This window comes from Thermomyces lanuginosus, assembly GCF_041956635.1.
Source record: "Thermomyces lanuginosus strain ATCC 200065 unplaced genomic scaffold VTN49scaffold_19, whole genome shotgun sequence".
In the NCBI taxonomy this organism is placed as follows: domain Eukaryota; kingdom Fungi; phylum Ascomycota; class Eurotiomycetes; order Eurotiales; family Trichocomaceae; genus Thermomyces; species Thermomyces lanuginosus.
In genome coordinates, this window is record NW_027192353.1 from 314,726 (window position 1) to 339,595 (window position 24,870).

At 53.0% G+C, this 24,870-nt stretch overlaps 13 protein-coding genes across 13 annotated transcripts; 7 read left to right on the forward strand and 6 right to left on the reverse strand.

Moving 5' to 3' along the window:
* Nucleotides 1-597: 597 nt before the first annotated feature.
* VTN49DRAFT_715 (uncharacterized protein) lies at nucleotides 598-4,083 on the forward strand (the record flags this gene model as incomplete). The annotated part of the gene is made up of 1 exon (XM_069415387.1): nucleotides 598-4,083. The coding sequence occupies one exon, from the start codon at nucleotides 598-600 to the stop codon at nucleotides 4,081-4,083; it is 3,486 nt and encodes a 1,161-aa protein (XP_069271075.1).
* A 310-nt stretch (nucleotides 4,084-4,393) lies between these two features.
* VTN49DRAFT_716 (uncharacterized protein) lies at nucleotides 4,394-5,503 on the reverse strand (the record flags this gene model as incomplete). The annotated part of the gene is made up of 3 exons (XM_069415398.1): nucleotides 4,394-4,853; nucleotides 4,916-5,215; nucleotides 5,271-5,503. The coding sequence occupies 3 exons, from the start codon at nucleotides 5,501-5,503 to the stop codon at nucleotides 4,394-4,396; spliced, it is 993 nt and encodes a 330-aa protein (XP_069271076.1).
* A 100-nt stretch (nucleotides 5,504-5,603) lies between these two features.
* Nucleotides 5,604-5,804, reverse strand: VTN49DRAFT_717 (uncharacterized protein; the record flags this gene model as incomplete). Its single annotated transcript, XM_069415409.1, has 1 exon — nucleotides 5,604-5,804. The coding sequence occupies one exon, from the start codon at nucleotides 5,802-5,804 to the stop codon at nucleotides 5,604-5,606; it is 201 nt and encodes a 66-aa protein (XP_069271077.1).
* Nucleotides 5,805-6,459: 655 nt separating this feature from the next.
* On the forward strand, nucleotides 6,460-7,750 carry VTN49DRAFT_718 (uncharacterized protein; the record flags this gene model as incomplete). Its single annotated transcript, XM_069415420.1, has 3 exons — nucleotides 6,460-6,648; nucleotides 6,713-7,128; nucleotides 7,192-7,750. The coding sequence occupies 3 exons, from the start codon at nucleotides 6,460-6,462 to the stop codon at nucleotides 7,748-7,750; spliced, it is 1,164 nt and encodes a 387-aa protein (XP_069271078.1).
* A 187-nt stretch (nucleotides 7,751-7,937) lies between these two features.
* Nucleotides 7,938-9,705, reverse strand: VTN49DRAFT_719 (uncharacterized protein; the record flags this gene model as incomplete). Its single annotated transcript, XM_069415431.1, has 3 exons — nucleotides 7,938-8,184; nucleotides 8,240-9,630; nucleotides 9,691-9,705. The coding sequence occupies 3 exons, from the start codon at nucleotides 9,703-9,705 to the stop codon at nucleotides 7,938-7,940; spliced, it is 1,653 nt and encodes a 550-aa protein (XP_069271079.1).
* Nucleotides 9,706-10,256: 551 nt separating this feature from the next.
* On the reverse strand, nucleotides 10,257-11,324 carry VTN49DRAFT_720 (uncharacterized protein; the record flags this gene model as incomplete). Its single annotated transcript, XM_069415443.1, has 6 exons — nucleotides 10,257-10,402; nucleotides 10,458-10,606; nucleotides 10,657-10,962; nucleotides 11,023-11,099; nucleotides 11,158-11,171; nucleotides 11,237-11,324. The coding sequence occupies 6 exons, from the start codon at nucleotides 11,322-11,324 to the stop codon at nucleotides 10,257-10,259; spliced, it is 780 nt and encodes a 259-aa protein (XP_069271080.1).
* A 483-nt stretch (nucleotides 11,325-11,807) lies between these two features.
* VTN49DRAFT_721 (uncharacterized protein) lies at nucleotides 11,808-12,480 on the reverse strand (the record flags this gene model as incomplete). Its single annotated transcript, XM_069415454.1, has 3 exons — nucleotides 11,808-12,039; nucleotides 12,087-12,172; nucleotides 12,232-12,480. The coding sequence occupies 3 exons, from the start codon at nucleotides 12,478-12,480 to the stop codon at nucleotides 11,808-11,810; spliced, it is 567 nt and encodes a 188-aa protein (XP_069271081.1).
* A 734-nt stretch (nucleotides 12,481-13,214) lies between these two features.
* VTN49DRAFT_722 (uncharacterized protein) lies at nucleotides 13,215-14,691 on the forward strand (the record flags this gene model as incomplete). Its single annotated transcript, XM_069415465.1, has 4 exons — nucleotides 13,215-13,347; nucleotides 13,404-13,553; nucleotides 13,615-13,685; nucleotides 13,744-14,691. The coding sequence occupies 4 exons, from the start codon at nucleotides 13,215-13,217 to the stop codon at nucleotides 14,689-14,691; spliced, it is 1,302 nt and encodes a 433-aa protein (XP_069271082.1).
* Nucleotides 14,692-15,665: 974 nt separating this feature from the next.
* On the forward strand, nucleotides 15,666-17,226 carry VTN49DRAFT_723 (uncharacterized protein; the record flags this gene model as incomplete). The annotated part of the gene is made up of 3 exons (XM_069415476.1): nucleotides 15,666-16,841; nucleotides 16,890-16,955; nucleotides 17,017-17,226. The coding sequence occupies 3 exons, from the start codon at nucleotides 15,666-15,668 to the stop codon at nucleotides 17,224-17,226; spliced, it is 1,452 nt and encodes a 483-aa protein (XP_069271083.1).
* Nucleotides 17,227-17,494: 268 nt separating this feature from the next.
* VTN49DRAFT_724 (uncharacterized protein) lies at nucleotides 17,495-18,525 on the reverse strand (the record flags this gene model as incomplete). The annotated part of the gene is made up of 2 exons (XM_069415487.1): nucleotides 17,495-18,402; nucleotides 18,456-18,525. The coding sequence occupies 2 exons, from the start codon at nucleotides 18,523-18,525 to the stop codon at nucleotides 17,495-17,497; spliced, it is 978 nt and encodes a 325-aa protein (XP_069271084.1).
* A 2,223-nt stretch (nucleotides 18,526-20,748) lies between these two features.
* VTN49DRAFT_725 (uncharacterized protein) lies at nucleotides 20,749-21,531 on the forward strand (the record flags this gene model as incomplete). Its single annotated transcript, XM_069415498.1, has 1 exon — nucleotides 20,749-21,531. One exon carries the CDS (start codon nucleotides 20,749-20,751, stop codon nucleotides 21,529-21,531), a length of 783 nt encoding a protein of 260 aa, XP_069271085.1.
* Nucleotides 21,532-22,497: 966 nt separating this feature from the next.
* VTN49DRAFT_726 (uncharacterized protein) lies at nucleotides 22,498-23,634 on the forward strand (the record flags this gene model as incomplete). The annotated part of the gene is made up of 2 exons (XM_069415509.1): nucleotides 22,498-23,497; nucleotides 23,555-23,634. The coding sequence occupies 2 exons, from the start codon at nucleotides 22,498-22,500 to the stop codon at nucleotides 23,632-23,634; spliced, it is 1,080 nt and encodes a 359-aa protein (XP_069271086.1).
* Nucleotides 23,635-24,031: 397 nt separating this feature from the next.
* Nucleotides 24,032-24,626, forward strand: VTN49DRAFT_727 (uncharacterized protein; the record flags this gene model as incomplete). Its single annotated transcript, XM_069415520.1, has 3 exons — nucleotides 24,032-24,169; nucleotides 24,266-24,380; nucleotides 24,436-24,626. The coding sequence occupies 3 exons, from the start codon at nucleotides 24,032-24,034 to the stop codon at nucleotides 24,624-24,626; spliced, it is 444 nt and encodes a 147-aa protein (XP_069271087.1).
* Between the last annotated feature and the right edge of the window lie 244 nt (nucleotides 24,627-24,870).

Below are 24,870 nucleotides of genomic sequence, written 5' to 3' on the forward strand. Positions count from 1 at the left end.
CCTTGCATTCTGAATACTTTCAAAAATAGATGATCGACCTCGGTCGTCGTGGGCAAAGGGGCCGTTTGTCAGGTCAGTAGGGAAAGTTGAGGTTCTGATTAGGTTATGCTTGTATCTTGTTAATTATTCGTACCCGTACTTGTCTGGTTGGCCTAATTATATTAAATTATGAGGAAGATTTGCACCGTTGTTGTTGTAGATATTAATTTGTTAGATAAAGTTAGGGCTTCGGCAAGTACCCAAGCCCCTGCGGGTACGGGAAGACTACAGTATGCAGAACTTCGGGAGATTTGCGAAGTCCCACAGCGCCATTTTGCATTAAACTTAATTAGGCAAATGAAACAGTGATTATGTGTAGCGTATTTTATATATCTAAATAGGTATAGCGTAACATTCGTCCGATTTCCGGCCGATCCGACTCCCGAGTTTCCGCAGGCACCGCATTAATAATAATCTTCTGGCCAAGACGGACGTGAAGCGGTTCCTGTGTCATTTCCAGTCACTCATTTGCTGCGACAAAATGTTTATGGCACCAAATATACGTACATGATCGTCGAATACTTGCCCAGGATTTACTCACGCTGGTCGGAGTGAGCAATGGGACCGCAACGGCCGAGCCCAGCCCTCTGGGCAACAACAACGCTATGTGTCGAGGGCATGACCTGCAGCGCATGCACCTCGGCCGTGGAGAGTGCATTCCAAGGGGTCGAAGGCGCAGGCGAGGTTTCTGTGAGCTTGGTGATGAACCGCGCCGTCGTTCGCCATGATCCGCAGGTTCTCCCCGCGTCCAAAATTGTCGAGCTTATCCAAGACCGCGGTTTCGACGCGACAGTCCAATCGACCGAGATGCCGACAGAACGCGAAGTACCGGATGGTGCGCCGCGAATTTCGACAACAACCATTGCCATCGAAGGCATGACGTGTGGGGCGTGCACGTCAGCAGTCGAGAGTGGATTGAAGGAGGTCGCTGGGGTTAGGTCGGTCAACGTGTCGTTACTGTCCGAACGAGCGGTCGTCGAACACGATGCAAATCAAGCGACGCCGGCCCAACTGGCCTGCGCCATTGAGGACCGAGGTTTTGGTGCCACAGTGCTGGACACGGTGTCACCAGAGTCCAGTTCGTCCAATGATGATCATTCCGCTGGAAAGAAACCTCAGCTCTTGTTTACCACAGTCGCCGTGGAGGGAATGACATGCGGTGCGTGCACCTCCAGCGTTGCCGGCGCGTTTGAGGGGGTCGAAGGCGTGGTCCAGTTCGATATTAGTTTGCTAGCCGAACGAGCAGTCCTCATTCACGACCCGAAAAAGATTACTCCAGAACAGATCGTTTCCACAATAGAGGGCGTCGGCTTCGATGCAAGGGTTGTGTCGTCTGTTCCGCACGCAGATGCCTCCTCCAAAACCTCCAAAAGCATCCGCCTCAACATTTTCGGTCTCCAAGATATTGGTTCCGCCCAGACCCTAGAAGACACACTACGACAGAAGAATGGCATTGTTTCGGCGACCGTGGATTTTACTACTTCGCGCGCCACAATTACATACAATTCTCGTGCGGCCGGGGTCCGGACGTTGGTAGGAACTATAGAGCAAGCTGGCTACAGCGCCCTGGTGGCCGATGTCGACGAAAACAACGCGCAGCTCGAGTCTCTTGCCAAAACCAAAGAGATTCAGCAGTGGAAGAGTGCGTTCCTTTTCTCGCTCAGCTTTGCAATTCCCGTGTTCATCATCAGCATGATCTTGCCTATGTATCTCAAGCCACTGGATTTTGGTAGCGTCAGGATCATTCGGGGATTGTACCTCGGAGACGTCATTTGCCTACTGCTTACGATCCCGGTACAGTTCGGCATTGGAAAGCGCTTCTACATCAGCAGCTACAAGTCCTTGAAGCACCGATCGCCAACAATGGACGTATTGGTTACTCTGGGAACTTCGGCAGCTTTTTTCTTCAGCGTCTTTTCCATGGTAATTGCCATTGTGGGCGGACATAAAAAGCGTCCGAGTACTGTGTTTGATACCAGCACGATGCTCATTACTTTTATTACTCTGGGCCGGTGGCTCGAAAGCAGAGCAAAGGGCCAGACCTCCAGAGCGCTTTCACAACTCATGTCTCTGGCTCCATCAATGGCCACCATCTACGAAGACACGATCGCGGCAGAAAAGGCAGCAGAGGAATGGAACAGTTCTGCTAATAAAGATGATGCCTCTGAAGTGTCTCAGCAAGGTGCAATTGGGCACCGTGTTATTCCGACGGAATTGATCGAGGTTGGCGACGTCTTGCTCTTGCGGCCAGGTGACAAGGTGCCGGCGGACGGGATTGTTCTCCGAGGAGAGAGCTATCTCGACGAAAGCATGATCACCGGAGAGGCACGGCCTATTCACAAGAAGAAAGGCGATACGGTCATCGCGGGAACTGTCAACGGCGCAGGCTCGCTGGACGTCAAAGTGACTCGCGCCGGCAGCGACACGCAGCTGAGCCAGATCGTTAAGCTTGTGCAGGATGCCCAGACGAACCGCGCCCCGATCCAGCGGATGGCCGACGTTGTTGCAGGATACTTTGTCCCGGTCATTATTGGCCTCGGGCTGTTGACGTTCATCGGGTGGATGATCCTGAGTCATATCCTGCCGCATCCGCCGCAAATTTTCCTTGCCGAGGATAATGGAGGCAAGATGATGGTGTGCTTGAAGCTATGCATTTCAGTCATTGTCTTCGCATGTCCTTGTGCCTTGGGATTGAGCACACCGACCGCTGTCATGGTTGGCACTGGCGTGGGCGCGCAGCATGGCATCTTGGTTAAGGGTGGCGCGGTCATGGAAGCCGCGACCAAGATCACACACGTCGTGTTCGACAAGACCGGTACCCTGACCCAGGGAAAGATGAGCGTTGCGGAGGCCAAGCTGGCGTCGTCCTGGAAGTCGAGTGACTGGCACACGAAGCGTTGGTGGCAGATCGTCGGACTTGCCGAGATGAATAGCGAGCATCCGATAGCCAAAGCCGTGGTGGGGGAGGCCAGGCGTCAGACAGGTGTCATTGGCGATGATGAGCCGCTGGGCGGAAACGTCGCAACTTTTGAAGTCACAGTTGGAAAGGGCGTGTCTGCGATTGTGGAGCCAGCATCGGGTACGGAATCAGCGCGACACAAAGTGCTGATCGGGAATGCCGTTTTCTTGAACTCGAACGGAGTACCTGTGTCGGAGACTATCAAGGCCGACGAGCTTTCGGTCCCGTTATCACCCAAGCCTAGCGAACCGGCCACAACAACGCAGGTCCACGTTGCGATTGACGGGCAGTATGCCGGCACGATCACGCTGCAGGACTCGCTGAAGCCTGGCGCAGTGGCAACCGTTGCTGCGCTGCACCGCATGGGCCTGACTACGTCCATCATGACAGGTGATACGTACGCCGCTGCCCTAGCAACCGCTCGGGCAGTGGGTATCGGGGCAGACTCGGTGCGCGCGGGGGTGTCCCCGACGGAGAAGCAAGACCTGATCAAGTTGTACCAGTCCACCGGTGACCGTGTGGCCATGGTAGGCGACGGCATCAACGATTCGCCAGCCCTGGCGTCCGCTGACGTCGGAATCGCTCTCTCATCCGGTACGGACGTGGCCATGGAGGCCGCCGACATCGTTCTGATGCGGTCCGACGACCTGCTCAGCATCCCCGCCAGCCTCTGTCTCGCCCGCTCCATCTTCAATCGCATCAAGCTCAACCTCATGTGGGCCTGCGTGTACAACCTCATCGGTCTACCCTTCGCCATGGGCCTGTTCCTGCCATTTGGCGGCATCGCGCTGCCTCCGATGGCGGCCGCTGCGGCGATGGCGCTATCCAGCGTCTCAGTCGTCGGAAGCAGTCTGCTACTGCGGCTGTGGAAGCGGCCCAAGTGGCTGAACTTGGAACAACTCGAGAAGGATGCGCCCTTGGTTGCCCGACCATCGTCGTCGGCGAGAGACAAGCTGCGACAGTCGTTGCCGTTGACGGCACTGGCATCGCTGCGTGCTGGAGTGACGCGGTTGGTGTTCGGAAAAAAGTCGCGGCGTGCAAGGGAAGAGGAGGGCTACGTTCCGTTGCAAGTTGTAGAACCTTGACTTGTTTTCCTTTCCTTTTGCATGTTCTTAGAACTGCATGGGTTTATGATACCAGGGCTATTTTTTATGATGCATACACTGTATTCTATGTGCATGTCGGAGGAGTTTTGTCATCTATGAGATGGATATAGGTTGGTAGATAGGCAATCATATTCGATTCCTGCATGGCAGAGGTGTCATCATTGCGGTTGAATATCCAATCCATTGATACTCCAGGTACCATAATAAATAAACGGAGAATAATTCCTCATTCAATTATCACCCATGAGAAACCGACCCATAAATAGAAGAGAAATTAAATTAAACCAATTCATTTCTTCGTAGCCTTCTTCGGTGGGGGCGGGAAATACAACTGTGGCTGTTGCTGCTGTTGTTGCTGCATGGGTAGTGGCGGCGGTGGTGACAGCTCCGTCACCGAAACACGGCCAGCCTGATTCACACTGCTCGACGCACTGAGACTGCTCGGCTGATTGCGAAGAGGTAGGTCAGAGGAGAGGAGGCCGCCCGACGCACGGGGGGGTAGGAGTGGGGACTGCGGGTGTAAGAACGGCGAGGTGGTGACAGCCGCTGCAGGGGTCATGGGCATGCCCAGATTGTTATTGTTGTACATGGGGGATTTGAGCATGATTTCCTCGTGGGCGCGGAGGGCCTCCTCCTCAGCTTCTTTCTCTGCCCGTTTCTCAGCCTTGCGGGTGCGGTATTCTTCGAGTTCTGCCTTGCAGAAAATGCACGAATGGAGGGCAATGAGAAATTGAACGAAGTAGATGAATCTGCAAATATCGGTCAGCTATTGGGGCCTCCGAAAGTTTTTTTTATGTCTGAGTGGACATACGCAACGATGATGGTAACTGCGAACAGCGACTTAGCCTGCCGGCAGTACCCAATATTCGACGGGTACTTTGCCACACTGCAGCTCTTCGTGATAAACCACGGTGCTCCTGGCTGCGGCCGACGCGGATCCGTCATGTCCGAGCCGGCCTGGAACCGCGCCGCGACGATGAACAGGGCCATCATCGAGCCGTGGACAAAAGCCGACAGCGGGGGGTGAAATGCATGCACGATATGCATCGGCACTTTGGCCATCAGCATGAAGACGCACAAAACGCCGAGCACGAGGTTATAGTTCCTCAAACTTAACACCAATTAGTTATGCTATCCATCCCATCTTCGGTCTGACTTCTACATACAATGAACTCCACACCATCGGCTCCGTGTACGGCCGACCGTTGGTCAGCGCATAGACAATCCGGTTCGGTGCGCTATTGAATCCATTATCGGCGCCGTCTTGCCGGAGTTTCGTGGTGTAGGTGTCATGGGCGGCGACTCCAGTCAGGGCCAGAATTGCCACGACAAAAGGCAATTCGGCCACCAAAACGTACAGCACGAGTTTATGGTTCCGGTATTTCCTTGGGATGAACATGGTGACCGATGTTGCGATAAAAACTCTCAGACGATCATGTAATTATTCGCATCGGCGGAATCCGGTCAAGGCCAACGAGATACTGTCTGTAACTCGTACTCTAGGCCAGTCCGGCTGGCAGCCGAGTCATAGCGAAGGCGTCCCGTTGTCTCTTGGCCTGGCGATGGGAAGGGCAATAAGAGATGCCCGCACCTGAGACGTTGACAAAGAGAGAGCCTTCGGCCGGAGCGTTGCGGTGCTGGACAGACTGTGGGCTAAAAGACTCAACGTCCCCATGCCGGTCTAGCCGTTCTAGCGCCATATTAAATGCATATTAACTTCCGTTGCTCAGCGCTAAGCACACGGTCTACGGCTGCAGCTGAGTGTTGATTGTCACTGCGGGCCACCAGTCAGCATGCGCGGTTTGCCTGGCAGCCCTGGCCAGCAGGATTTTGGGCCGGGGCCGATAACGCCAGCTGATTGGCTGGCTCTGCGGTATGAATTTCTTAGCGTGGGCGACCAATCAGATCCGATTTCGATCTTCCCCCTCCAGTTAGGTTAAAGAGTTGGGCCGATGTTCATTGTTCAAATGTCCCTCTCTCCATAGTAATGTGTAGCTGTCACTCTCTCGGCCTGAGGCATCAATATGAGCCCTACTCTTTGAGACCAACCGTCTCGTGGTGGGTAGGGAAGACGGACGTCAATGTGGATGGCCATCGTCCAAGACTCCTCCAAGTGGAGATACGGAGATGCGCTCCGACGTCATCGACAAGACCGTAGAGTCCGTAGGTCCAGCTAACGTTGACCAAGCACAAGCTTCAATACAATCATTCCGTACTGAAGTCCCGAGTCATTGATCGGTTCAAACAATGCTGGAGTCAAGCAATTAAATGCGTTGGCTAAAACGAGCAATCCTATCATCAGGAACATCTACTAGGCTTACTAGGTCTGCATTAACGCATCGGCAACCCCTCACCATGCGCCATCGCAAAACCTCGAAAAGCTCCCTCCCGCACGAGCTCCGCACCGCCGCAGAGCCAAGACAAAACAAGCTGTACACCGTGCAGCTCTCGCATATCGAGCAGGTCAATCCGACGGTGCGGCTACTGCGGCTGACGCTGCCGACGGAAACAACAGCAGACGCGACCTCGGAAGAGGACGAGGACGTAGGGCATACAATATCTCTCCCCCTGCATGTACCCAGCGCTGATACGTAAAATCTCTGAACAGCCCAGCGCTCAGCATCAAGAGCCCTTTGCCTTTCTTCCCGGCCAATGGCTCGACGTGCACATCCCCTCCATCCCGCAGGCTGGCGGCTTCACAATCACCTCAACGCCGGCCGATGCGCAGCCGCTGCCCTCGCCGGACCCGACGCTTGTTCAGACAGGCTCGGACCAGCTGACCGAGCAGTCTGACGATCTCGGTGTGCCGTCAACGGACGTTAGCGGCCGCCCGCCATACGTCGAGCTTGCCGTTCAGGATTCCCCCTCGAACCCGCCAGCAGCATGGTTGTGGAGGCCGCGAGATGAGATTCTCGGCAAGGAGCTCAGCATCCGCGTGGGTGGCAGCTTCGTCTGGCCACCCGCAGTGGTGCCGGTGGAGCAAATCCGGAAGGTTGTCTTTGTAGCTGGCGGCGTCGGCATCAAGTAAGAAACGGAACTCTCAATCGACATGTGCATCAAAGATCGCAGCTGACCGAAGAAATCCAGCCCGCTGATTTCCATGCTCTCCCACATCACCCAACGCAAGACGTCCGAAGCACCAACATCCTCGGTGCCTCTGCGAGATACCGCCCGCCACGAGCCGCTAACAATCCGTTTCCTGTACTCTACTCGAATTCCAGGATCACCGGCATCCGGCGGCAAACACGAAACTATATCCGCCGCCGCCCTCCAACAGATCCTCTTCCTCTCGCGTCTCTGTAACATTGTTAAGCATTCTTCAACGCCGTCATCTCCCTCGTCCTCTTCCTCACCACAGTCGAACTTGAACATCTCACTCGACCTGTTTTTGACGAATTTGTCCCCTTCAGCAGTGGACACAGCAGCGAAACTCCTGAGTACGGGAGATGTGTCAGAAGACAAATCGCCGATCCGCGTCCATGGGAGACGAATCTCGGCTGAGGATCTTCGCGATGCTGTGGCGGGGACTGGCCCGGAGGGCACAGTCAGCTACATCTGCGGTCCACCGCCAATGACAGATGAGTTTGTGCAGGTCCTTAGCACATTAATTGGGCAGGACCGGGCGTTGTACGAGAAATGGTGGTGACTTATGTGCATCGTCTGTTCATTAGCGCGCATAATGCCAAAAGAATTCCATAGATGCTGGAATAATACAATCACAGAGAACCAAAGCCAAAACAATTGTGGATATCAATATGTAACCAATGAATCCAACCTCACAACCCACGCCCATGTAATTATATCCTACAACCTCATAATTTTACCTTAAAAGATCAGCCCTTGACTCTGCCTCCATCCACAATCATCATCTCGTCGATTCGGGATTCCGTGTCTCCCCATTCAAGTCGCTTGTATGTCACGACCCGCCCCGGGCCCATGTCGAATTCAAAAAATCGCATCCGGCGAATATATCCGCCATAGCCACCATAGCCACCGAATCCGGCACCGCCGCCGTAACACATCCACAGGGCGGGCTTTTCGTCTTCGACATCAAGCATACAGTAGTCATTCACATGATCACTAGAGTCATGTTAGCAACCGTTTCTTGATATATATTATCTCGAACCCAACATACTGTCCACAGCTGACAAAAAGCACATTCTCCTCGACCAAGGCATCCTTGAAGCCCGAGTTGAAGGCCGGTGCCGTTGACGGCTCCGTCCAGTTTCCTCTCCAAATGTTGTTTGGATCAGCGTACTCCGGCAGAGGGATGTGAATAAAAGCCATGTTCATGTGCATGTGGGTGTACTGTTCATGCTTTGCCTGCAGGCTCTGGGCTGTGTTCTTGAACCATCGGATCTGGCTTGGTCTTATCCAGTCATAGCCCGGATACTGGCGCTCGTTCGGAGAATAGGCATGCGTATCCAACAGATACAGCGTCAGCGCCGAATCGGAGGACAAGGCTCCCAAAACCTCGACAATGTAGTTTCCAACCCCATCCACGTCTTCTGGACCAGCAGATGACAGCGAATATGGGAGGCCTTCAATAAGCGCCATGAGTTCCTTCCTTGAGAGGTTCCCCTCATCATCATGGTTGCCAAATATGGCCGCATACGGTATTTTGCGATCCACTAATGGCTTGACGAATTTGAACACGGCAGTCTGTGCATCTCTGGCTGTATCGCCATTGACTTGATCGCCGGTGAGCACGACCAGGTCAGGCTTCTCCTCGTCCAGGAGTTTCTCGTAGAACTCGAGAGTGCGAGGGTCGGCCTCGCATTTCTGGCCGGGTATCCGCTCTTCCGGCACTGGCTCACGGCACTTTCCGAGTCCCGTGCTCAGATGTAAGTCCGCAGCCTGCATAATCTTGAACTTCCCATTGTCATTGATCCTGGGCACCGGCTTCTTCAGCTTTGGAGGTGTTCCTCTACGTAGGGTAATGCGCGCCTCTTGCTTCTCTACTTGGCCATTCAGTAAAATAGGGGTGTCTTTGACCTCCCACTGTGGCCGCGGATCAACGGCATCTGCGCCAAAGAGCACATCGACAGCCGTCACAGCTTCCTCCGAGTCGCTGGCATGACGCTCACCACTCCGCCTCAGCCATATCCCACCCGGTCTAGATTCCCAGTCATCCTCGGTTATCATTTGCTTGTCCTCTGGATTCGACCTCGGCGCCTTCGCAGGATTCTGGCGGCCGACCCGAAGATCCACGACGACGCGGTCCGTGTCGAGAAGCTCTTCTTCATGTTTTCGTTGGACGTGGAGGTACGCGCGTGAGAACCAAGCAGACCCCAAATAGAGATCCTTATCGATGCGCTGCCATGAATCCGAGTTGAGAGAACAACTGGACAAAGGATTGACCGTTGAACACTTCTTGATGGTCACATCCGTGACCACAAGGCCGGGATGGTGCGACGGAAGATGATCATGTATCGATGCGGGGAGTACACGAAATCGGTTGTCCAACACCAATATCAAGAACAGCGAACAAAGACCAAGGATGCCGACCTGGGTGGCAGTCCGAAGCTGGAGAGACTTTTATCAGCATGCCAGAGCATTCCAACGAGCATGGGCAACAATACGTACAATGCGGCGAGTCATGTTTAGCCAGTCCAACCTGATTTCCGCAGGTTATCCTAGCCCAAGAGAAACGGAGCACTGTGTATGACACGGGTGCCCAAAAGCATGGTGACGAGCACCACGAACGACACAGTAGGGGCCAAAACAGGCTCTTCTATAGAACGCAATCAAAGCTGGTTCATCGGGGTTTTTGCGACGATCAGTCGGAAGAAATTCAATGAAAAATCTCCGGGAGATGCATCGGTCAATACACCACGAGTTTTGCCCCCTTGCAACTTTGGGAAAGACGCGGATCAGTCTGGACCGAGTTACAGCTCACATGTGTTTTCTGCCTAAGGCGGAAACGTAAATGCCGATTGGCCAGCTAACTATTCTGAGCAGTTGCTATTTTTTGCAGATATTACTCGTAAATTTCCAAGATTGGTAGGCAGTCATGAATCATGGGGCATATGGAGTACTCGTGTGAAGTTCGTAACAGCAGTATATGCCCGCTCATTCATATAATCTATCTACCGTGGCCTCTATCCACATGACCCCATCTATCCTGTACAGTATATACGAGAATTGTAGGTCTATGCAGTTTGTTGACGTGTCCGCTCAGCAATGTCTTTCGGCGTCGCTTTTCCGCTATGGATGTCCTTGGTGATCTCGAGGATGGAAGACCAGTCGTCAAAGACCGTGAACGGCACCCCCTCGCGCTCGCAGTAGGTGACAAGATCTGATGAGACGTGTCAGAAATACTGGTGCTGCAGGGGAGCTACCATTAGACTTACCGCGGCCTCTCTTCGCAAAGAGCAAATCAGTCTCCCTTGCTGCCGAAAGATCGGAAACGCCATCACCAGCGTACAGCAGTGTTGGCCGCTTGTCAGCAGGGAGAGCCGCATACGGCTTAATCTCGAGAGACTTGTCATGGCCGAAGTGGCTGTGACTTGTTAGACTTGGAAATACGACTGAGGATGGATTGTCACTGACCTGTCATCATGGTACTTGATCTGCCAGCCTCCCGGAGTGTTGATGTCGCGGCCGTCACGGCTCTCGACATCATTAGCAACAATGGCAAGGTGGCTGGGATCCGGCTTATGGCCCAGCAACACCTCGAACAGGGCAGAAATGATGGGCTTCATGCCCGAGGAAAGCACAACAATGGGGACATTATTCTCCCGAGCCCAGTTGTAGAACTCGGCAAAATAGGGGTCCAATTGCATGTTCTTCTTCAGAATCTCGACACATTCTCCGAAACCGGGCTTGACGCTCTCCAGCATTTCGCGGAATGAGTCGCTGTGGAGGAATAACGTCAGATACTGACCCAGGTTGGTTCGGCTTACATGCAAGTCTTACCGGAAACTCATGGTGCCGTCAAGGACGGCCTTGTTCAATGCTCTCCGCTTTTCATGTCCAAATCCAAGATTATCTGTCTATGGTTCCGATCAGTTAGAAATCAAGTACTCGACGCTATAGTGGAGCGGCGCTTACAAGGAAGTCATTGCCTGCAAGATTCGGCGTCAGCACATGCTATTTTCAAGTTTCTGGCAATCTGATAAGGAAGACCCACTGTCTTTGAGCGTAATCGTGCCGTCGAAGTCGGTAAAGAAGATGATTTTGGGGTTTGTTTTGATATACGGCAAGTCGACGGACCCCATGGTTGGCAAACAGAAGTGAATTGACTGACTTCAATGCGTGAAAAAACGATTGAGAAAAAGTTATCGAGACGAACAAAGTCGCGGACGAGGGGCAGATAAAAGTTAGCCCTGAACGCCGATCACGTTCGGAGCCCCGCCGGAGAAGAAAGTGGGCGCAAGTGGCAAGCCCGCCCTAAGAATCCTTGGGTCGGCACGGGATGAGGGCCGGCGCCATGGTTTGCGCAGTGGTTCAGGGGCCAAATTCTAGTGACTTCTACAGACAGAGAATGTGCGTGAAGAGTCGAACCTTGAGTTTCCGGAGAGTTACTGCAAATGACATATTAGTGTTGAACTGCTCCGTAAAAATTCGTGGGGTATTGGCTCCATCATAATAATAGTATACAGGCATTCGTCTCACGGCATCGGTAAAATGAGTAAGTTATTCAGTACTTAGCCTTGCTGAAGGAAGCGTTGAGCCCTTCATATGATGCTCATGTTGGTTGCTTATGTGCACACCTCCGGATCAACCAAGCGATATGCCCGATCCTCTGCGCGATCGTACACCAGCCCATGAATCTGTATCGAGTCCCTCGAGCCCGATTCCAATGCTTGCAGGAGGTCACGGACGTTCTTCATTTGCGCCAAGACGTTCAACCGGACGAATTGCCGATCGCGATCCCACTCGCCCACTCGTTCAAGGTCGTAGCAGTGTTTCCGGTGAAGGTCGCGGATGTGCCTGAGCAGTCAGCAGTCAGTCAGCGTCTGCAGGCCCTTTTGACTTACCTTTGCCAATGATAATTCTGTCTTGTAGGCAAACGTGTTCGAACAACGTTGCAGCCGTAATGCCCGCAGACGACGATATGCTTGATCTAGGGATCAGTCAGCTTGCTGCAATTGGCTCCCACACATCATTTTTGTTCCAGCGCACCTGCAGAGCATTGATTGCGTATTGCACCGCACTAGCCCAGGCGAGGTCCGAGTCCAATGCCAGGTTCCCGATATTCCTGACCACGAAGATCTCCTCCGGCAGGAGATCTAGTGTTCTGGTTTCCTCATACCCGCTATCCGAGCATCCCAGCCAGAGCACCTGCTGCTTTGGAACACCGAGACTGGGGATCACGTCCCGCCGGACGGGCTCAACGATCGAGCTGTTAATGCCATAAATGCGGAAACCCATGATTTCGGAGCATCGCCGATCGGCCCGTAACGGAAGTACCGGAAGGTTGCGATGAGGATACTAGGACTCGCCTCCGGGACGACATTGAAAACGATCAGTACGGAGTGCGTCACTCCAGTACCTTCGGAAAAGATGCGTGATGAGATCAAAAGCCATGCACATTTCTAAATTTTTTTTTACCTTTGTTCCATGCGCAATTTCAAAGCTCGGTTAAGCTGTGGAAAAATGGCCGAGGGAATGTATGTATGACGGGGATAAATCGGCGATATCTCGGCATGTGGTCCGCCCCTTACGTCAAAACTGAATGCAGTTAGTTGTGATCGGAAGTATGCTGATCCAATTGGCCGCGCTTAACCGAAAGTGGAGACGTACATTGACGCTAAACTTTTAAAAGTAGGTATATTGAGAGCTGAAGTCCTCTGTGCCCACTTGTATGTTAATACCATATTGAGAAACTACCTGAATAATGCCGCATCAGTGCATTCCGAAAGGTACGGCATGCATCCTCAAATTTTCACTTAATTTAGTTATAAAAGAAGGTACGGCAAGTATCGGTTGGTGCGGCAACTATCCAGACTCCCACATAAATAACCTAGTCTGGTAAAATAGACTTAGGCTTCGTAATTTCATGAAAAAGTCGCGGCCGCAAAGATTCGCGCAAGTAAGTTCCTACAACGGAAGCTCTCATTCCAAGCTCGCTACCACGCTAGGGACCTCGAGGAACTTCAGATTGAATGGCGAGCCTTCTGCGATTTGGGAGACGTGCCCTGGGAACGAAGGTGCCCTCACTCCCACAGCGAAATTTCACGCGATTGTTCGCGCGATTGTTCGCGCGATTCTATCACGGCGACTTTTCTACTTTTCAAGGTGACTATTCACACAGATCCGGAATTTCCTGACTCAATTTGCTGACTAGAGGATAGAGGGCGATCGAGTCATTATCCATGGTAACAAGAAACCCATCTTGACGAAGCCGTTGCGGCATGGGGAGCGAACAGACCTGAGCCGCGGATACCTCGAACACAGTGCTATCATCGGGCGACGACCATGGGATCCGGTTCAGGCTTACAAGGGTATTTGATGGAAACTGGGACCTGTGAATGAATGCACAATTGACCGCCTTCGACATGACAGGCCGGGAACATAGAATAAGTCATCCGACCTTGGAAGAATATATCCACCTCACGCCACGGCAGGTTACACCGGTGGGTGATTTACCATCTTCGCATCGGTTGGGTCTAGATGCTGACATGTGATCAGTAGATCTATGCAGCAGATGCCAATCTGATCGTTTCTCTGCTAGATCTCCATACGTCCGCTCCATCCCCAGACGATCCCAACCCACCTAAGTTGGAGATTCTTGAGGCTGGGACAGGACATGGCTCCCTCACATTACATCTAGCTCGGGCTATTAATGCTGCAAACCCGCATCCTCCCTCCATCCCAGCCGCATCGCAAGTGCGCGTCGTGAAAAATGCCTCCATTCGGCCATTGTCAGAAGATGAGGGGAAACTCTCAAAGGAGGTGAACACTGCACCGAGTGAAGACCCTGTTCAGCGACAATGGGATGAATGGCGTGCTCGGCGCGGTGCAGTCATCCACACAGTTGACGCTTCCCACAAATTCTCCGCCCACGCGGAGAAGATTGTCCGAGGGTTCCGCCGCGGCATCTATGCCGGGAATGTAGATTTCCATGTCGGCTTGGTCGAGGATTGGATTGCGGATCAACTCGACCAGCGGCGTAGCAAGTCGTCTGAAGGGTCATTAAATACCGTGGAGCCCTTTTTGTCACATGTCATCCTCGACATGCCGTCAGCGCACCAACGGATCCCTCACGTGGCCCCCGTTCTCCGGCGTGATGGCATCCTAGCCGTCTTCATGCCCAGCGTCACCCAGATTGGTGACTGTGTCCAACTCATCCGCCAGCAGCGACTTCCGTTCGTCATGGACCGGGTCGTCGAGCTGGGCATGGGCATTAGCAGCGGGCGGTTCTGGGACGTTCGGATGGCGGTCAAGAAAAGTCGTGCGGATCCGTCGACCTGGACGCGGGACACGGACAGCGAGGCCTCGGATGAAGAAGAGTCACAGTCGGAATCTGCAGAGAGTGAGAGCGAGAATGACGACAGCGTCTTGGTGTGCCGACCCAAGGTTGGACTCAAGGTTGCAGGTGGGGGATTTGTCGGATTCTGGCGACGGATAGAAGACCGATGAGCTAGCTTCTTGCTCGCGGCTACATCTCAGATCTCCATTGTACAATAGCTACTATCTAGACACTAGACATTCATGAGGGGTCAATTCCGGTAATTCCAGAATGCTCCGACCTTGTCTCCAATGATCTCGAATATGTATGGACTGCCATTCTGAATGGTCACTGTACTCCATCCACTCGTCACCTTTAGAATGCTCTCACAGAGCACCATATGTATGTTGTCTTCTGTTATCGTCTACTCCAACAGCTATTCGCAGTTGACTGCACCCATGTTCATAGCGGCGGCAATTGGTGCCCTAAAAAGAACCGGGACGGCCCCTCCCGAACCAATCAATGCGGCTCTGTGGAAAGACACGGGACTTTCCGTAACGGGAACCAGACAGCTGACAAGCACAGCCAGGTGTAAGCAGTGGATGATCTCTCTCCATGATCGAATTCTTGCGCTTGATTTCCTTAACGCCTGGTTCTGTACTCTGACCAGGGCTCAGGACAGCTGGTGCGTCTGTTTCGCACTAGCTTATCGCGTAGGCTGAAGCGGGGTTTGGTTGGTGGGCAGATCGACGCCCAACCGCTGCGCTGGACCGATTGCTAGGGCTCGATTTTACATTTATAAGGAGACGGGACACTCCCAGCCGTTTTAATAAGGCGCAAACTTGATTGTTCCTTCTCCTAATTCGACACCTGCGTTTTCAGGCCCCCCAGAGAGCTGCCTGGCTCGAAATAAATCCCCCACTTGACCACCCCCTCCCCGCCACCGTTTTGCTCAGCTGGCCGGTTCTGTTGGTTTGTCCACATGTCCGGCCGCCGATTTCACAGGCGACCGTAAATACTTTGAATCTTTTCCACTCCCCTGTTGACTTGGATAAGATTGGAATTCCCAGTCTTGTCTCTTGTCTCACACTACTTCACCAGTCGTAGTGAATTGTCGTCCACGTCACCCAGCCACGTCGAGAACAAGAGAGATTAAAAACACACCATGCCGCGTGTCATTATCGATTCTGACTCAGACTCCTTTTCGGAGACAGATGTCTCCATGGACCGAAGACGGGTCCGACGACGGTCCTTTTCGCGCCATCGCCGATCGAGCCCTGATCGGGGTGCCTTTTTGACCCCCGGCGTCTCGTCGAGCTTGAAGCGGTCATTGTCGACGGGAGGCCGTCGCCGTGTCGAGCGGGACCCTGCCGTCGTGATCGATGTACACAACGAAGTCCGCGGCCGGGTTGACCCGCGTGACCGCCACGACCGAGTCGGTCGCCTCCTTCCGGAGGAGGACTTTTACGAGGAAGATGTCCGCGTCGGCCGCTCTCGCCGTCGGTCGCGGGTGCGGGCCGATTCGCGGTCCCCATCTCAGAATCGGGACTGGGAGTTGGTAGTAGACCAGCGACTCCTGGAGAGGAACGACCTCCGCCAGGACCTGGAGCTGGCTCGGCAGCAGCGGGAGATTGAGCGACTGGAGCGTAAACTGGCCCGGCAGAGGGAGGCTGCCCAAGAGAGCCGCAAAGACGACCGTAGAGACGACCGCAGGGATGACGACCGCGACCGTCGTGGCCGTAAAGAGGAGGAAGAGACGAGCCGGAGGCTTCGCGAGGCTCTTGAAGAGCTGGAGAGACTGAAGCTTCGAAGGCGAACGGAAGAGGAGCTCCACAGGCGAACTGAGGAGGAGGTCCGAAAGCGAACAGAAGAGGAGCGTCGCATTTCGGAATACAAGGAAAAGGTGCGACGTCTGGAGGAAATGGAACGTAAGATGGAGGAAGAGGAAAAGCTCAAGCGGCTGGCCCGGGAGAAACATCTGCGAGAGATTGAAGAGCAAGAAAGAAAGAAGGCCGAGCGCGAGCGCATTGCAAGAGAGATCAAAGAAGAAGAAGAGCGCAAGGCCCGCGAAGAGGCGGAACGTAAAAAGGAGATTGCCGCGCTCAAGGCAAAGGCAGTCGAGGAATGGAAAGCCGCCGAAGAAGCGAGGCGGATCAAAGAACAGAAGGAAAAGGAGCAAAAGGACAAGGAGTTCCGCGAACGCCTAAAGCAGGAGTTGGGATTGGATGACGAGCAGGTTGAAGAACTGCTCAACAAGAAGAACAAGAGCAAGGAAAAGGAGGGCAAAAATGACCAGCTGATCCTGGCTCCCCGTCCAGAGGAGACGACGACCTACATTAAGGTGCGTTTATACGCACTCTCCTTCTGAACCATGCTAATCGGCCATCAGGTCCACCGCAAATACCTCCTCCCAGAAACACTCATGGCATTCGGTCTGCCTTGGGACTTCCATCCTGTAAGTCCTTTCCTCGTCTGCACCCTCTGTTTCGATTGCCGCTAATTGACTTTCTCTGCAGCGCGATCCCAACTACCTCATCATCAAAAAATACATCTCCGAGGATCTCCAAGAGGAGCTCTTTGCGCACACACGGCGCCTCCGCGAAGGGAAGCTCGTCAGCGAAACGTCAAGCACCAACATCGAGCTGCGCGTCAATGACCGCAACAAGGACAAGATGTATTTGGTGCGGAAGAAGAACGGACCCAAGCGGTTATGGTTTTTAACTTGATTATTTTCATATTTTGTTTTTTCATGACCTGATGATCATGATTATGATCATGATGGGAATGGGATGATTTTGTTATGTCTTGGATTGTTATGATTTCAGGTGATGATGATGTGAACCGGATAGGTATGCTGTTGGAACATTTTGGTCGGGGTCTTGATGATATATATATTGTTCATTCGAATTTGACACCGCTCTTGAGTAGAGAGACATATCGTAATCATACAGTCATGGATATGAGAAGAGAAGGACATAGATAGAGAGAGATTGTTCATAATAATCGTTCTGCCCGCAAGATCAACGCCTCGTAAACCGTCCACGCCAACGCCGAGCTCATCGCTTTCCTCCCCATCCTCAACGCCAACCCACTGAACAAACTCCGCACACCGTCCTCTCGTACCATAATGCCTACTGCACGGATCATATTCCGGTATTTGTCCGGCTGCAGCTGGAGCCGCGTCTTGACCGCGTCGAATGGATTGGTGATTGCGGTCGCAAGGCCGGCGGCCAGGGCTCCAGAAACGAAATTGATACTGTTACTGGTGGCTGTAGGGGAGAGGTTCAGGCTCAGCTCCGGCAGGATTCGTGCACCGGAGAGGCTGCGCTTAAGCTGTTCGTAAAAGACGACGTAGAGGCCCGCATAGGGTGCGTCGCGCACCGCCGTGGCGCCAAACCCGACGAAGAGACCCCGGATACCCTCCGTGCGGAGGATGTCGCGACCTGCACTGAGAAGACTGCCGTAGGCATAGTAGGAGGATTCGTACCGCACTTTGAGCACTGTGACCGGCATCATGACGAAGCCGGCGAATGTGCGGGCGGCAGCACCGGTGACGAGGTTGGCAGTGTGAGAGAGTTTGGGAAGAGCGGAAGAAGAGGGTTTGGAGGAATTCGTGGCTTCAACGGCGAGTCCTTGCTGGGCAACGGCGGTTCGGAGGGCGTTCAGAGAGGTAAAGTAGAGCGCGGAGCCGAAGCCGGTCCGCATGGCGGAGGGAACCGTGCCGCGCCATAGTGAGCGGATGGGATGCGGAGAGGAGAGGATATTGCGAACAGTGGTCGCGAGGGAGTCAGTCTTCTTGGACTGCTGCACTCGGGTCTTGAGCAGATCCGCGGGCTGTAGGAGAATTGATGACGCGAGCCCGGAGGCAAGGCCGGCGAAAAAGTGGGAGGTGGTTTTGGACGCTATCGCCGTCAGCGGTGAATGCTTATAACAATGCGAGCAGGAGAGGCAGTACTCTGCGAGCCGACGCTGGGCTGCGGCTTAGAAATTGAAGACTCCGTCACGGCGGGCGATGCATGAGTCATGATGTTTGCGCCAGACGGCTATAAATTGGAAATTGTGATGACTGATGAGTGCTGGGACAGGATCGGCTCATGTCGACGACCGCATTTTGTTTCTAGTTGAACACCGAGTGCAGTGGTCGTCGAAAGATCACAGCCAAAGAAAACATCGGCGTCGCCGGTTGCGGGACGAAAATATTATTTTGATGCTATCAGGTGAGTACGTATATGAGTAAATACGGTCTAATCCTAATACGACGAGGTTTCGTATTGATTTGTGATTCTATAACTGTATCAGGCATAGTTCAAGTGTCATTAGCCAATCATAACTCTAATATTACTGGAGCATTTCGTGATTTACGGACCTGTATTAAATGGACACCTTCAAAGGTCCGTTGAAAACAAGGGTAGCATACAAGGGAAAGCACTACAATCACTTCATACGACCTGTATTTACAGTCAAGAGTTTGCACATGAGTTGCGCTCGCAATTTTGAGCTTTGGATCGAGTCTGAGTGCTGATGGAATGATGCCAGTGCCTTGTCAGTGCTATGACATCACTATTTTCCTCCCATGTTGATTTGGACAGTACCGCGAATGATATGGTTGTTGACAGATGAAGACGGAGCATCACAGGACAGCCATCCGTCCCGATGGAAGAATAACATAATTGCATTTTGCAAAATCAATGCACTTCAATTCAATCCAGAAATCTTTAGCCTCATGAACGATGAGGAAGTCTGTACCTCAGTACTACTAGTAACAGTGAATATATATTGTAGCTGGGATTGCATTGGTTGCAATTCGTAGTGAGCTAACGACCTCCCAAGATGGTCGCATTCCTGGCCAGATTTCTCCTCGTGCCTGCAGATCACCAACATTCCATTCCCATGTCAGACCGGCGGTACGAAACGTGCAATTCGAACCGCTCCCAAGTCATCCGGTCAGATCCTTCTGGCGATCACTCCCACTGGCAGCGTGATCATGATCGGCAGAAGGATATCTCGCGTCGGTCCGAACTACACCGACTACACCGAGTGCAAAGGGCGGTCGGAGCCATGGACCGTTGGCAAAGAGATTTGTCAACTCCCAGAGTGATGCCTAATAGTTCGGTATCGCCGGATAATCGGCAAGGTGCGCGTTGCCCTTTCCGGCCTTTGGCAGCTATTCGGCGTTTGCAGGGTTCATCATGACCAGTGGTACGTGCGCGGATGGCGCAGGAGATGGACCATGGGCCCTGTCTCAAAAACCATGGCAGATCGGTGGATCATAATGTACCGAACGTCGGTTGATCTTCGCTATTCAAATTGAGTTTCGGCGTCGACGCTTGCATGTGCCGCTGACGTCGCAAGGTTATCTGTGGTCAAGTACATTGCGTAGAGAGCATGGAATCCTGGCAGACATCCTCCAAATTCATCGATTCAAGCACCCTGAACTGGGCTTGCCGCGAATATTCGTAGCCTGCTTTCGAGAGCTAAAGCCATGAACATCCACGTTAAAACATGTTTGACTATTTTTTTTTTTTGAACGGAGCTCTCATCTTTGGTTTTCTGTACGAATTTTGGTAAATCTGGGTCTTCAATCACGATGGACCTTCACTCCAACAATGACTAGGAATTCGGTGAACGCTGTCGGCTGCTGTCGCCAAGCAAAGCCTGAGAGAAATTGCATTCTAGTGCTACTCGGAAGGCTGATCATATCAAATGGTCAAACACAAGGCGCGTTCAACAAACAGTTCCTATATCCTGAACTGCCCTTTCCCGCCAGACCTCTGGGAGTGGAATCTGATGCAAAAGTCTCATGAGAGGCGTGGCATCGGCGGCTATCCTCGAGGTTGATGAACCAAAATATATCGTCGTCATCAGAGGAGCCCATGACAGGGATCGCTTTTTGATGATTGGTGTATTGTAGAAGTCAGGCACCAAGCCACCAGCACTGATTGATCAGCAAGGACGCCTCGTGGAGCTGGGCGATGCAGCTGCTAATTAATTTACGCCAGTTGTCAATTTTCCCGATGGACCAGGCTAGCTCGAAGACCCTAGCCTCGTTGCTATGGCAGTGGTTAAAGTGGTGGAGACCATCGACACAACATCATCAATTCTGAACCCTCAAAGTTTCCATTCGTAGACTTTGCGGCAAAAGCTATCGATATCTTGACTTTTTTTCGTGGCGATAATCAAGGAAGAAGAAATCCTATTGAGCAGCTACACTCTATGACATTCACCACAACCCGCGCCGGTTCGTGACCATGAGGTCCCTTCAGTTGCTGGTTGTGACAGCCACAACGCTCATTCTTCCCGGCCGATGTGTCGAGACGTTACCGTTCTCGCCTCCCATCCATGTGTCTCCCGATGACAACCACTCGGACCGAGCCCTCCGCCTTCTGAAGCGTCAAGACAACTGCCCGATCGGATACGATAGCTGTTCCAGCAACGAAGCCGTCTGCTGTCCGAGCGACACGACATGTACGCGGGACTTTGCGGACAACATCGCCTGCTGCCGCACGAGTGCAGTGTGCACTGGGACGATCGAGACGGAAACCGGCGGCTCGAGTTCCAGTTCGACTGGATTTCAGTTCCCTGAGCCAACATCAGCGAGCGCGACGACGACAGATTCCGATTCTGAACCAGAGATTACGGGAACGACAGTTCCGGATGCACCGTATCCCTTCGTTTTCATCCCGACTTCGTTCCCGAATTCTGCTACTTGCATGTCCTACTATTCCCAATGCGAAAGTCAATTAACGGCATGCATCACGTCATTAGGCGGTGTTAACGGCGTGACGGTTGCTGGTGATGGTGGGGGGGTCACTGTGCCTGGCGCTGCTCCCGCCGTGCCATCAGCGCAGTCCGTCTGCTCGAGCCTTCGCCGAGAGGCGTGCTATGGGCTGCGGCCGGAACACTGTTCGGCTTTCGGAGCTGCTGACCCGGATGATGGCTTTATTGCTGGTGATGACGCCTCCCGACGGAAATCGAGCTTGCATGATGTGATTGTTGCGGTTGTTGCTGGAATTGTCGGAATGTTTATCTGATGCAACGATTTGACGTTTTACGAGTCTACGACTGCGCCGGATTCACGTTGGTTATGAGATTTCTCAATGCTTGTAAATAATACTTGATATTTCATGATTTATTGCAGCTGGGAGTACGGATTGTGTCTTAAATCAAAATGCATCGGCTATGCAGGTCTCCGTGCCTGACCCCGGTTCATCAGGATCCTGCAGGTCCAAAAGCTGAAGTGAACTCAATTCTGACTATCCATTAGAACTGCAACTTCATCCATCCACCGAGCTTCCTGTTAAAATAGCATCTCTTGATTCGGTCGACAGCATCCTTCTTGCCCTGTCGGTTCATGCATTAACTGACTCAAAGGGCAGAGGAAAGACAGCTGGCATGGTTCATCTAGGTGTATGATGCGTTTCGCTGGCCGCCAAGAGCGAGCCCCGCATCCCGGCCACGGCGCGCCCTCCGATTGGCTAACAGTTACCCGCCTTGCGGTGAGTGTTCTTGCCTGAGGCATCCAGATCGACACATTGATGGCCCAACCAACAAGTATTTCCATGCGCTGGATGATCGTCTCGAGGGTAATATTCCGGATAAAAGCTCGGAAATCCCTCCCAGCCATCTAATTTAGAGGATCGAGCGACCCTTGAAACAATCATGATTTGATATCAAGCTTTGGTCCCTGCATGTGGTGCAGGAAATAGGGAGGCTGGGAAGCATCATTGAGGAGGCTGGAAATCAGCACGGCTCGGACGACACTCTGCTTCTACATTCTGTTCCTTCTCACCTTTTGATTTCTCATTGTCGCTCGCTTCATACTGGCATTTCTGTGGCCGTGGGATGACATTCCAGTGCTGATTATTCTATTCCCTCAGCGGTCGATATTCGCAGCTAGGCCCAAGGCCTGAGTGACATTGTTGTCAACGCTGGGCTATCCAGCGCTCCTGTGTTGACTGGAATCTGTCAAACGGTTCCTTGGATATTCAGGAACCGCAATGCATTCCACCGGGTACGCCTTATGGGCTCTTCTCGGCCTGTTTGTGCAGAATACACACTCCAAACCATTTCCGTTGCCCTACGAAGGCATCCTTCTCGAACCCCGGCAGTGCGACAACCCCTGCGGCTACTATGGGCAGGTCTGCTGCTCATCTTCTCAGGTCTGTAGCACAAATGACCAGGATGAAGCCGTCTGTGTCGACGCAGAGGGAGTGTCCGAGTCCTGGACAGTCATCACCACAGTCTTTACCACCACCGGCGTTCAAACCGTGACCTCGGTTTACAGCAGTCTGATCACCGCTGCGCCATCTGCCGGTGTCTGCGATGCGTCGATCGGCGAAACGCAGTGCGGAAACGTTTGCTGTGATGTATCGGAGACGTGCCAGAAGGGCGTCTGCGTCAAGGCCAGCTCCTCCGCTCCAGCCAATCAGACCAACACAGCAGCTCCTCCGGTGCGCCCGACTGACGCTACGACCGTAACAGCGACTCCGACCACGACCGAGGGCTTCATTGCTCCAATCGGCACTGACGGCGAGCCCGTCGTTACGGCCGCCCCGAGCGACGGAGGGCTGAGCGGAGGACAGATCGCGGGGATCGTCGTCGGAACACTTGCGGGCGTGACTCTTTTGGTCTTTATATGCTTCTCTGTCTGTCTCCGGGGTATCTTCGACAGAATCATGGCTATCTTCGGTCTCGGACGTCGACGTCGCACGGAGACCTATGTCGAAGAACATTCGCATGTCAGTCATCATACGGCTCCGGAAAGGCGCACTTGGTTTGGCTACCGTCCCTCCGAACCGCGGCCACCACGAGAGAAGAAGTCCGGATTAGGCTTCTGGGGTTGGATACTGGTCATTGCCGGAGCAATAGCATTATGTCTGGGGCTCAAACGGCGCGAAGAACGGGACGAGAAGAGCGACTACACGTCCAGTTACTACGGGCCAGGCAGCTCGTATTACTCGTACTACTACCCGTACAGTGACTATTACACGAGCACTAGTACGTCGGCCTGCATTTCCCCTAGCATTTTAACATCGATGCTAACAACTGGCATAGGCAGCAGTAGCTCCGATCGACGGACGCGGAGGACTCGAGACTCCAGACCGTCGCGTCCATCACGAAGATCTAGGTCATGAGTTACGAGTTACGAACCAGCTTACGAGTATATCCCATTCGATGTGTTTTGTGCATTCGGTGTTGGCGTTGATGTTCGTCTTTTGACATGATTGATGACTTGATGATAATGTATTTCTAGTACATACTGTTCACGATGCTGCTGCTGCCGCTGCTGACGACGTGATGGGATTTGAAAAGGTTATGACTCATGTGTACATGCTTGCGATGACTTACGAAAATAAATGAACATACAAAACTGTCTTGCGTGCTCGATCCACAATTCGACGAGTAGATTACCCCTGCAGCTCCGATGCCGGCATCTAATCGCTGGTGCTCCTCATTGTTGTATATTTCTAGGCTGCGGGGTCCAGTCTTGCATCTCTCATCTCATACCACTTCATCCTTGAGCAAATAGATATGACGGCCGAGATCCCAGAGCCCAAGACAGTAGCTCCCACGCTTTCCCGCGAGGAGGTTCTCGACTGGCTGCGAAGCGGCAAACGCGTGGCTGGTCGAAACTTCGTGCTTGTAGATGTCCGCCGGAACGACTTCGAGGTGAGACCATTCCGATTCCAGCTCCACTATCGACAGCGTAGTGCTTCATTAATTCAATCGGATTTGTCCTCCATCAATCACTAATTTAATATGCAGGGAGGCACGATCCGCGGATCCCTTAATCTCCCCGCGCAGAGCCTTTTCCTCACGTTACCCACAATCTACAACGTGTTGGCGGCGACGCAGGTTCAGGACGTGGTCTTTTACTGTGGTAAGCGGCACGATCCCTACAACAGGCCGAATCGGCGTGCTAAGTCGGACCGCAGGATCGTCTCGCGGCCGCGGTCCGCGCACTGCGGGCTGGTTTGCAGATTATCTGGCAGACAAACAGGGGCATTCGCTAAAGTGTTGGGTGTTGGAGGGTGGAATCAAGGGATGGGTGAAGGCCGGGCCCGAATACACGGAGTGGATGGATGGCTACGAGCCGACAGCATGGGAGAATATCGAGGAGCATTAGGGTAGTTCAATGCAGTACTCGAGAGTCGAGACAGACAGGAATTAGTAGAAATGCCGATTCCTGCCAGTGTTTTTCCTGGATGAAAATGGATAGCGAAATATCCGGCCGGTCGGCGATCCCTGCTGTCCCCCACACTTGTGGCTCTGTCTCAGCACGGCTTCTTCTGCGGTTTTCCACTTTTTCTCCCCGCCGGCCCTTTCTGAGTATTGAATTCTCGAATGTCTCTACCCTGCATTCCTAATCC